The 12878-nt window shown below is 41.6% G+C and overlaps 1 protein-coding gene across 2 annotated transcripts; it reads left to right on the top strand.

Annotated features, from left to right (window-relative positions):
• Positions 1–1653: 1653 nt before the first annotated feature.
• LOC127910017 (uncharacterized) lies at positions 1654–5100 on the top strand. Of its 2 annotated transcripts, none has more exons than XM_052472882.1 (2): positions 1654–2471; positions 2813–5100. In XM_052472882.1, exons 1-2 carry the CDS (start codon positions 2176–2178, stop codon positions 4584–4586), a joined length of 2070 nt encoding a protein of 689 aa, XP_052328842.1. In that variant the 5' UTR covers positions 1654–2175; the 3' UTR covers positions 4587–5100. The 2 variants fall into 2 exon arrangements, with proteins under 2 accessions (XP_052328842.1, XP_052328843.1); XM_052472883.1 differs by lacking the exon at positions 1654–2471 and adding an exon at positions 2483–2621.
• The last annotated feature ends 7778 nt before the right edge of the window (positions 5101–12878 follow it).

Below are 12878 nucleotides of genomic sequence, written 5' to 3'. Positions count from 1 at the left end.
GAGCGTGTGCACATGCGCGAGCGTGTGTTCGTGATCAGATCATGCAAAACGACAGTTTTCAGTCATTTACTAAAGCTGGCCTCTAAAAGACGGACATGGTACATTAGGCTTTTCAATCCCCCGTTATGTAGATACTAAAGCCCCTCTCAGACAGTCTGACATAGTGATGATAGTGATGGTCATGATTGTGATGGTGACGATTGTGATGGCCACGATAGTGATGGAGTATAGTGATGGAGCATAGTGATGGTGATGATAGTGATGGTGATGATAGTGATGATGGTGATGGTGATGATGATAGTGATGGAGCATAGTAATGGTGATGATAGTGATGGTGATGGTGATGATGGTGATGGTGATGATGGTGATGGTGATGGTGATGATGGTGATGATGGTGATGGTGATGGTGATGATAGTGATGATGGTGTTGATAGTGATGGTGATGATAGTGATGGTAATGGTGATGATGGTGATGATAGTGATGGTAATGGTGATGATGGTGATGATAGTGATGGTGGTGATAGTGATGATGATGGTGTTGATAGTGATGGTGATGATAGTGATGGTAATGGTGATGATGGTGATGATAGTGATGGTAATGGTGATGATGGTGATGATAGTGATGGTAATGGTGATGATGGTGTTGATAGTGATGGTGATGATAGTGATGGTAATGGTGATGATGGTGATGGTGATGATAGTGATGGTGATGATAGTGATGGTAATGGTGATGATGGTGATGATAGTGATGGTGGTGATAGTGATGGTGATGGTGTTGATAGTGATGGTGATGATAGTGATGGTGATAGTGATGGTGATGGTGTTGATAGTGATGGTGTTGATAGTGATGGTGATGGTGATAGTGATGCTAATGGTGATGATGGTGATGATAGTGATGGTGATGATAGTGATGGTAATGGTGATGATGGTGATAGTGATGATAGTGATGGTGATGATAGTGATGGTGATGGTGTTGATAGTGATGGTGATGATAGTGACAGTGATGATAGTGATGGTGATGGTGTTGATAGTGATGGTGATGATAGTGACAGTGATGATAGTGATGGTGATGGTGATGATAGTGGTGGTGATGGTGATGGTGATGATCGTGATGATAGTGATGGTGATGATAGTGATGGTGATGATGGTGATGATAGTGATGGTGATTATAGTGATGTCATGATTGTGATGGTCATTATTGTGATGGTCATGATTGTGTTGGTCATGATAGTGATGGTGATAGCGATGGTGATGGTGATAGTCATGGTGATGGTGTTGATGGTGATAGTGATGGTGATGATAGTCATAGTGATGATAGTGATGGTGACGATAGTGATGGTGATGGTGTTGATAGTGATGGTGATGATAGTGACAGTGATGATAGTGATGGTGATGGTGATGGTGATGATAGTGACAGTGATGATAGTGATGGTGATGGTGATGATAGTGGTGGTGATGGTGATGGTGATGATGGTGATGATAGTGATGGTAATGGTGATGATGGTGATAGTGATGATAGTGATGGTGATGATAGTGACAGTGATGATAGTGATGGTGATGGTGTTGATAGTGATGGTGATGATAGTGACAGTGATGATAGTGATGGTGATGGTGATGATAGTGGTGGTGATGGTGATGGTGATGATCGTGATGATAGTGATGGTGATGATAGTGATGATGGTGATGATAGTGATGGTGATTATAGTGATGTCATGATTGTGATGGTCATGATTGTGTTGGTCATGATAGTGATGGTGATAGCGATGGTGATGGTGATAGTGATGGTGATGATGTTGATGGTGATAGTGATGGTGATGATAGTCATAGTGATGATAGTGATGGTGATGATAGTGATGGTGATGGTGTTGATAGTGATGGTGATGATAGTGACAGTGATGATAGTGATGGTGATGGTGATGGTGATGATAGTGACAGTGATGATAGTGATGGTGATGGTGATGGTGATGATAGTGGTGGTGATGGTGATGGTGATGATGGTGATGATAGTGATGGTGATTATAGTGATGTCATGATTGTGATGGTCATGATTGTGATGGTAATGATTGTGTTGGTCATGATAGTGATGGTGATAGCGATGGTGTTGATAGTGATGGTGATGATAGTGATGGTGATGATAGTGATGGTGATGATAGTGATGGTGATTATAGTGATGTCATGATCGTGATGGTGATGGTGATGATAGTGATGGTGATAGTGATGGTGATGATAGTGATGGTGTTGATAGTGATGGTGATGATAGTGATGATCATGATTGTGATGGTGATGGTGTTGATAGTGATGATGATGATAGTGATGGTGATGGTGATGGTGATGGTGTTGATAGTGATGGGGATAGTGATGGTGATGGTGTTGATAGTGATGGTGATGATAGTGATGGTGATGATAGTGATGGTGTTGATAGTGATGGTGTTGATAGTGATGGTGTTGATAGTGATGTTGTTGATAGTGATGTTGATGATAGTGATGGTGTTGATAGTGATGGTGATGATAGTGATGGTGATGATAGTGATGGTGTTGATAGTGATGTTGATGATAGTGATGGTGTTGATAGTGATGTTGATGATAGTGATGGTGTTGATAGTGATGTTGATGATAGTGATGTTGATGATAGTGATGGTGATGATAGTGATGGTGTTGATAGTGATGGTGTTGATAGTGATGTTGATGATAGTGATGGTGTTGATAGTGATGTTGATGATAGTGATGGTGTTGATAGTGATGTTGATGATAGTGATGTTGATGATAGTGATGTTGATGATAGTGATGGTGTTGATAGTGATGGTGATGATAGTGTGTTGATAGTGATGGTGATGATAGTGATGGTGATGATAGTGATGGTGTTGATAGTGATGGTGTTGATAGTGATGGTGTTGATAGTGATGGTGTTGATAGTGATGTTGATGATAGTGATGTTGATGATAGTGATGGTGTTGATAGTGATGGTGTTGATAGTGATGTTGATGATAGTGATGTTGATGATAGTGATGGTGATGATAGTGATGGTGTTGATAGTGATGGTGTTGATAGTGATGGTGTTGATAGTGATGGTGTTGATAGTGATGTTGATGATAGTGATGGTGTTGATAGTGATGGTGTTGATAGTGATGGTGTTGATAGTGATGGTGATGATAGTGATGGTGATGATAGTGATGGTGTTGATAGTGATGGTGTTGATAGTGATGGTGTTGATAGTGATGTTGATGATAGTGATGGTGTTGATAGTGATGGTGATGATAGTGATGGTGATGATAGTGATGGTGTTGATAGTGATGGTGTTGATAGTGATGGTGTTGATAGTGATGGTGTTGATAGTGATGTTGATGATAGTGATGGTGTTGATAGTGATGTTGATGATAGTGATGGTGTTGATAGTGATGTTGATGATAGTGATGGTGTTGATAGTGATGTTGATGATAGTGATGTTGATGATAGTGATGGTGATGATAGTGATGGTGTTGATAGTGATGGTGTTGATAGTGATGGTGATGATAGTGATGGTGTTGATAGTGATGGTGTTGATAGTGATGGTGTTGATAGTGATGTTGATGATAGTGATGTTGATGATAGTGATGGTGTTGATAGTGATGTTCATGATAGTGATGGTGATGATAGTGATGGTGATGATAGTGATGGTGTTGATAGTGATGGTGTTGATAGTGATGGTGTTGATAGTGATGGTGTTGATAGTGATGTTGATGATAGTGATGTTGATGATAGTGATGGTGATGATAGTGATGGTGTTGATAGTGATGGTGTTGATAGTGATGGTGTTGATAGTGATGGTGATGATAGTGATGGTGTTGATAGTGATGGTGTTGATAGTGATGGTGTTGATAGTGATGGTGTTGATAGTGATGGTGTTGATAGTGATGTTGATGATAGTGATGGTGATGATAGTGATGGTGTTGATAGTGATGTTGATGATAGTGATGTTGATGATAGTGATGGTGATGATAGTGATGGTGTTGATAGTGATGGTGTTGATAGTGATGGTGTTGATAGTGATGGTGTTGATAGTGATGTTGATGATAGTGATGGTGATGATAGTGATGGTGTTGATAGTGATGTTGATGATAGTGATGGTGATGATAGTGATGGTGTTGATAGTGATGTTGATGATAGTGATGTTGATGATAGTGATGGTGATGATAGTGATGTTGATGATAGTGATGGTGATGATAGTGATGTTGATGATAGTGATGGTGATGATAGTGATGTTGATGATAGTGATGTTGATGATAGTGATGGTGATGATAGTGATGTTGATGATAGTGATGGTGATGATAGTGATGGTGATGATAGTGATGGTGGTGATAGTGATGGTGTTGATAGTGATGGTGTTGATAGTGATGGTGTTGATAGTGATGTTGATGATAGTGATGTTGATGATAGTGATGGTGTTGATAGTGATGGTGTTGATAGTGATGTTGATGATAGTGATGTTGATGATAGTGATGGTGATGATAGTGATGGTGTTGATAGTGATGGTGTTGATAGTGATGGTGTTGATAGTGATGGTGTTGATAGTGATGTTGATGATAGTGATGGCGATCTTACCTTTTTAAAGAGCAGTCCTGTCCAAACATTTATCAATCAACTGACTTCACTCAATGTCGTTATGTGTTTTAATTGTATTGTAACGGGCAGCTTTAATACTCATCTGCCAGAGAGCTATGAATCTTCAAATGTCACGGGGAAAAGAAGACACATTTCGACATCTACCAACAGAGCCGTGGTGCCGTTGTTTCATGATGCTCAATGATAATTGCAGGCTGCTGGTTGATCCGCTAAAGAGCAAAGCCTCCATATTTCTCAAAAAGCCATCCTCCTCATTTCCTCTCCTTTTCTTCATCCTCCTCATCCTCCTGCTCTTCAAATGTCAGGCAGACAGAGGGATGTAACAGGTGGTTGAGGAGAGGGAGATTTTTGAACTCAATCGAGAAAAGAGTAAGTTGTGTGTGTGTGTGTGTGTGTGTGTGTGTGTGTGTGTGTGTGTGTGTGTGTGTGTGTGTGTGTGTGTGTGTGTGTGTGTGTGTGTGTGTGTGTGTGTGTGTGTGTGTGTGTGTGGGTGTGTGTGGGGGGGGGTCTATGTCTCTAGTCAATGGCAAGACACCGGAAATCTTAGTGTCCTGTAGATAGAGGAGGCGAAGCGATGGAACTTCTCTAGCCAATGGCGTTTCTCCCTCGTCCTTAAGCCAATCAGAATGTTCCCTCCCTTTAAAGAGAGACAAGCTCTAGCCTTTTTTCTGTGAATTGTGAAACTACGATGAAATGATTATGACAAAAACCGTATGTATGAATATAAACGTATGTAATAATGTGACAATGTAACACTAAAACCTACAGCTTCTTTCACATGACAACACAGCAACAGTGGTTTGGGTATAACCAGAGAATGTGTGTGTGTGTGTGTGTGTTTCTAAATGTGTGTGTGTGAGTGTGTGTGTGCGTGTGAATGTATTCGTGTGCACATTTATAGTTATGAGCTTTTGGCTTTTGTGAGAGCATTCACATGCATTTTGTGTGTGTGTGTGTGTTCCTTCCTGCCTGTGTGTGTCTGTGTGTTCCTTCCTGCCTGTGTGTGTGTGTGTGTGTGTGTTTGTGTGTAACAGAGATGCCTCAGCAGTCCATATGGACATTCTACGTTCCCTGTGTACTTTCCTGACCCATAGAGAGACCCATAGAGAGACCCATATGGAGACCCATAGAGAGACCCATAGGGAGGCCCATAGAGAGACCCATAGGGAGACCTATAGAGAGATCCATAAAGAGACCCATAGAGAGACCCATAGACAGATCCATAGAGAGACCCATAGAGAGTCTCATAGGGAGACCCATAGAGAGAACCGTGACCCATAGAGAGACCCATAGAGAGACCCATAGAGAGACCCGTGACCCATAGGGAGATCCATAGTGAGACCCATAGAGAGACCCGTGACCCATAGGGAGATCCATAGAGAGCCCCATAGAGAGACCCATAGAGAGATCCACAGAGAGACCCATAGAGAGACCCATAGAGAGACCCATAGAGAGATCCACAGAGAGACCCATAGAGAGATCCACAGAGAGACCCCATAGAGAGACCCATAGAGAGATCCACAGAGAGACCCATAGAGAGATCCACAGAGAGACCCATAGAGAGACCCATAGAGAGACCCATATAGGAAATTATATTTCAGTTCATGTTGCTTCTTGTCTGCAGCTATCCATTGAATGTTGCTGAGGTTTGATTTGGTTATTATCTGTATTCCCATTGCAGCTATCTGTTGAATGTTACTGTGGTTTCATATAATTGTTGATATTTAATTGTATTGCTACCCCAGGGGTAATCTAAATGCGGGTTTAGGATTTGTTTAAGCTTGCTTCCTTGGACATAGTTAGTTGGCCTCGTTGGTCCCTGGAAAACGAGTCTTATTCAAATGTTATGAAAAGGTTTTTCACTTGAAATCAATACAATACACGATACTCATGTGTTTGTTTGAATCAGGTTTAATACGGTGGACCGTTAAAATATACCACTTCTCAGTGGAATGTTGATTAGATGGAGGACCAGCCTAGTCAGAAATAACACACGATGATACTGGAAACATAAAGGATAGAATGAAACCAACCCCTTAATATTACTAAGAATCTGCATAATTATATTTATGAATTTAAATATATTCTAATCTGTGTCAGGGGAACCCCTTGTTGTCCAATGCAAGATTATTCTGCCTTGACATGATGTGAATGTGTGCCTCGTTTATGAATTTTGTTCAGTTTACGTTTTTCAGTTTGGCTTTTCTTAGAACTAAGAACAATTTTTCTTATTTTTTGTTACATAGAATAAAAACACTTTGATGTTGAAATTATTTCGGTTGGTGGATTTCATTTTTGCATCGCAGTGCAAGGACACTAGTGCAAACGGAAACGCAAACGCACACGCACACGCACACGCACACACACACACACACACACACACACACACACACACACACACACACACACACACACACACACACACACACACACACACACACACACACACACACACACTGTCACGACCCCAAAGAATATGAGTCACTGTCTGGTGATGATGTCACAGTAACACAGTGATGTCATCCTCCATGCCGTTCCCATGGTAACCAGGCCTTGGCGGGAACACGGGTAGACTTATGGACACACACACACTGTTACCCGTACCCGTGCCCTGCGAAAGCCCAAACTCGATCCCCATATAATATCTCTGGAGAGACCTGAAAATAGCTGTGCAGCGACGCTCCCCCCCCCCATCCAACCTGACAGAGCTTGAGAGGATCTACAGAGAAGAATGGGAGAAACTCCCCAAATACAGGTGTGCCAAGTAACGTCATACCCAAGAAGACTCAAGGCTGTAATCACTGCCAAAGGTGCTTCAACAAAGTACTGAGTAAACATTCTTTCCGCAATATCCTCCCCAAAAAGAAGAAAACATATATATATATATATTGAGTAAAGGGTATGAATACTTATGTAAATGTGATAACTATTTTTTTCCCCCAATGCATTTGTAAACATGTATGAAAACCTGTTTTTGCTTCATCATTGTGGGGTAATTCAATCCATTTAGGAATAAGGTTGCAACGTAACATAATGTGGAAAGAGAAAAGGGGTTGGAACACGTTCCGAATGCCCTGTGTATGTGATCTCTAAGAAAACAAAGCCAAGTAACGATTAACATTCACACAACAGCTGAATTAGAATTAGAATCAGAATCTCAGCGGAATTACCACATCGTCTACACACAGTATATATATTCTGGATACCGTAGAGTACAGTTTACATATCCTGGATACTGTAGAGTACAGTTTACATGTCCTGGATACCGTAGAGTACAGTTTGCATATCCTGGATACAGTAGAGTACAGTTTACATATCCTGGATACAGTAGAGTACAGTTTACATATCCTGGATACCGTAGAGTACAGTTTACATATCCTGGATACAGTAGAGTACAGTTTACATATCCTGGATACAGTAGAGTACAGTTTACATATCCTGGATACAGTAGAGTACAGTTTACATATCCTGGATACAGTAGAGTCCAGGTTACATATCCTGGATACAGTAGAGTCCAGGTTACATATCCTGGATACCGTAGAGTACAGTTTACATATCCTGGATACCGTAGAGTACAGTTTACATATCCTGGATACAGTAGAGTACAGTTGACATATCCTGGATACAGTAGAGTACAGTTGACATATCCTGGATACAGTAGAGTACAGTTTACATATCCTGGATACAGTAGAGTACAGTTTACATATCCTGGATACAGTAGAGTACAGTTTACATATCCTGGATACCGTAGAGTACAGTTTACATATCCTGGATACAGTAGAGTACAGTTTACATATCCTGGATACCGTAGAGTACAGTTTACATATCCTGGATACTGTAGAGTACAGTTTACATGTCCTGGATACCGTAGAGTACAGTTTGCATATCCTGGATACAGTAGAGTACAGTTTACATATCCTGGATACAGTAGAGTACAGTTTACATATCCTGGATACCGTAGAGTACAGTTTACATATCCTGGATACAGTAGAGTACAGTTTACATATCCTGGATACAGTAGAGTACAGTTTACATATCCTGGATACAGTAGAGTACAGTTTACATATCCTGGATACAGTAGAGTCCAGGTTACATATCCTGGATACAGTAGAGTCCAGGTTACATATCCTGGATACCGTAGAGTACAGTTTACATATCCTGGATACCGTAGAGTACAGTTTACATATCCTGGATACAGTAGAGTACAGTTTACATATCCTGGATACAGTAGAGTACAGTTGACATATCCTGGATACAGTAGAGTACAGTTTACATATCCTGGATACAGTAGAGTACAGTTTACATATCCTGGATACAGTAGAGTACAGTTTACATATCCTGGATACCGTAGAGTACAGTTTACATATCCTGGATACAGTAGAGTACAGTTTACATATCCTGGATACCGTAGAGTACAGTTTACATATCCTGGATACCGTAGAGTACAGTTTACATATCCTGGATACAGTAGAGTCCAGTTTACATATCCTGGATACAGTAGAGTACAGTTTACATATCCTGGATACAGTAGAGTACAGTTTACATATCCTGGATACAGTAGAGTACAGTTTACATATCCTGGATACAGTAGAGTACAGTTTACATATCCTGGATACAGTAGAGTACAGTTTACATATCCTGGATACAGTAGAGTCCAGGTTACATATCCTGGATACAGTAGAGTACAGTTTACATATCCTGGATACAGTAGAGTCCAGGTTACATATCCTGGATACCGTAGAGTACAGTTTACATATCCTGGATACAGTAGAGTACAGTTTACATATCCTGGATACAGTAGAGTACAGTTTACATATCCTGGATACAGTAGAGCACAGTTTACATATCCTGGATACCGTAGAGTACAGTTTACATATCCTGGATACCGTAGAGTACAGTTTACAGTTGATGTCGGAAGTTTACATACAGTTAGGTTGGAGTCATTAAAAACTTGTTTTTCAACCACTCCACACATTTCTTGTTAATTAACAAACTATAGTTTTGACAAGTCGGTTAGGACATCTACTTTGTGGATGACACAAGTAATTTTTCCAACAATTGTTTACAGACAGATTATTTCACTGTATCACAATTCCAGTGGGTCAGAAGTTTACATACACTGAGCTAACCTTTAAGCAGCTTGGAAAACTCCAGAAACTGATGTCATGGCTTTAGAAGCTTCTGATAGGCTAATTGACATTGTTTGAGTCAATTGGAGGTGTACCTGTGGATGTATTTCAAGGCCTACCTTCAAACTCAGTGCATCTTTGCTTGACATCATTGGAAAAATCTAAAGAAATCCGCCAAGACTTTGTAGACCTCCAACAGTCTGGTTCATCCTTGGGAGCAATTTTCAAACGTCTGAAGGTACCACGTTCATCTGTACAAACAATAGTACGCAAGTATAAACACCATGGGACCACGCAGCCGTCATACCACTCAGGAAGGAGTCGCGTTCTATCTCCTAGAGATGAAAGTGCTTTGGTGGGAAAAGTGCAAATCAATCCCAGAACAACAGCAAAGGACCTTGTGAAGATGCTCAAGGAAACAGGTACAAAAATATCTATATCCACCGTAAAATTAGTCCTATCTCGACATAACCTGAAAGGCCGCTCAGCAAGGAAGAAGCCACTGCTCCAAAACTGCCATAAAAAGCCAGACTACGGTTTGCAACTGCACCTGAGGACAAAGATCGTACTTTTTGAAGTAATGTACTCTGGTCTGATGAAACAAAAATAGAACTGTTTGGCCATAATAACCATGGTTATGTTTGGAGGAAAAAGGGGGAGGCTTGCAAGCCGAAGAACACCATCACAACCATGAAGCACGGTGGTGGCAGCATCATGTTGTGGGGGTGCTTCGCTGCAGGAGGGACTGGTGCACAAAATAGATGGTTACATTAGGAAGGAAAATGATGTGGATATATTGAAGCAACATCTCAAGACATCAATCAGGAAGTTAAAGCTTGGTCGCAAATGTGTCTTCCAAATGGACAATGACACCAAGCATACTTCCAGAGTTGTGGCAAAATGGCTTAAGGACAACAAAGTCAACGTATTGGAATGGCCATCACAAAGCCCTGACCTCAATCCTATAGAACATTTGTGGGCAGAACTGAAAAGGCCTGTGCGAGCAAGGAGGCCTACAAACCTGACTCAGTTACACCAGCTCTGTCAGGAGGAATGCGGCAAAATTCACCCAATTTTGGCCCACTGTGGGAATTTTGTGGAAGGCTACCCAAAACGTTTGACCCAAATTAAGCAATTTAAAGGCAATGCTACCAAATTCTAATTGAGTGTATGTAAACTTCTGACCCACTGGGAATGTGATGAAATAAATTAAAGCTGAAATAAATAATTCTCTCTACTATTACTCTGACATTTCACATTCTTAAAATAAAGTGGTGATCCTCACTGACCTAAAACAGGGAATTTTAACTAGGAATAAAAGTCAGGAATTGTGAAACACTGAGCTTAAATGTTTTTGTCTAACATGCTGACCAGACCAGACACATGGCATTCGTGAGAGTCGCAAAATAAATTTAGAAATCTATTTATTCAATTTTTGCCCCCACACTGCTCGCGCGCGCCAACGAGGGTCTGCGATGCCAAGCGCTAAAATATAAGTCCGTTCTATTTGTGACGCAGATTGCACTGCAAGTCCTGCCTCTCCCATCTCCTCATTGGTTTATAGAAGCAGGTACCCACGTGCCATCTACTCATTGGTTTATAGAAGCAGGTACCCACGTGCCATCTACTCATTGGTTTATAGAAGCAGGTACCCACGTGCCATCTCCTCATTTGTTATACGCACGTGGGGGATTGAAAGACGAAATGTTTTGCCGGTTGTCGTGGTAATACTTTGAAAGTGTAGATGACAATCACCATATAAGTTCAAAGATGTAAAAGCTTGGAATGAGTAGAGATGACTAGAAATGATTCGGTTGACCGTTTTATGTGTGGATTAATTTTCGGAGTAGAGGACCTTGTGCATTTCAGGTAAAATAACAACTCAATGTTCATATGCCAAGACAGATTATCTAGCAACAGCAAGCTAACTAGCTAAATTGCCATAAATGCTTAATGCTTTTCGACCTGTTTCCAAATGAATGTCATTGGTTCAGAGTTTGTTTTGATATTTTAACATGCATGTCGTGATCGCGTTTGGGGACAAAATACATTTATTCACGATGGCGCACGATGGTGCACGAGCGCAGCCGGTTTGGGTTCTGTGTAAGGTGTATGTAATGTTCTGACTTCAACTGTATATATATTCTGGATACAGTAGAGCAGAGTATGTATATATATATACACTGCTCAAAAAAATAAAGGGAACACTTAACACAATGTAACTCCAAGTCAATCACACTTCTGTGAAATCAAACTGTCCACTTAGGAAGCAACACTGATTGACAATAAATTTCACATGCTGTTGTGCAAATGGAATAGACATCAGGTGGAAATTATAGGCAATTAGCAAGACACCCCCAATAAAGGAGTGATTCTGCAGGTGGTGACCACAGACCACTTCTCAGTTCCATTGCTTCCTGGCTGATGTTTTGGTCACTTTTGAATGCTGGCGGTGCTTTCACTCTAGTGGTAGCATGAGACGGAGTCTATAACCCACACAAGTGGCTCAGGTAGTGCAGCTCATCCAGGATGGAACATCAATGTGAGCTGTGGCAAGAAGGTTTGCTGTGTCTGTCAGTGTAGTGTCCAGAGCATGGAGGCGCTACTAGGAGACAGGCCAGTACATCAGGAGACATGGAGGAGGCCGTAGGAGGGCAACAACTCAGCAGCAGGACCACTACCTCCTCCTTTGTGCAAGGAGGAGCAGGAGGAGCACTGCCAGAGCCCTGCAAAATGACCTCCAGCAGGCCACAAATGTGCATGTGTCTGCTCAAACGGTCAGAAACAGACTCCATGAGGGTGGTATGAGGGTGGTATGAGGGCCCGACGTCCACAGGTGGGGGTTGTGCTTACAGCCCAACACTGTGCAGGACGTTTGGCATTTGCCAGAGAACACCAAGATTGGCAAATTCACCACTGGCGCCCTGTGCTCTTTAGATGAAAGCAGGTTCACACTGAGCACATGTGACAGACGTGACAGAGTATGGAGACGCCGTGGAGAACATTCTACTGCCTGCAACATCCTCCAGCATGACAGGTTTGGCAGTGGGTCAGTCATGGTGTGGGGTGGCATTTCTTTGGGGGGCCGCACAGCCCTCCATGTGTTCGCCAGAGGTAGCCTGACTGTCATTAGGTACCGAGATGAGATCC

The sequence above is a fragment of the Oncorhynchus keta genome, chromosome 20 (assembly GCF_023373465.1).
Source record: "Oncorhynchus keta strain PuntledgeMale-10-30-2019 chromosome 20, Oket_V2, whole genome shotgun sequence".
Taxonomy (NCBI): Eukaryota; Metazoa; Chordata; class Actinopteri; order Salmoniformes; family Salmonidae; genus Oncorhynchus; species Oncorhynchus keta.
Note: the sequence above shows the minus strand (reverse complement) of the source record. Positions and strands in the feature narration are given on the sequence as shown.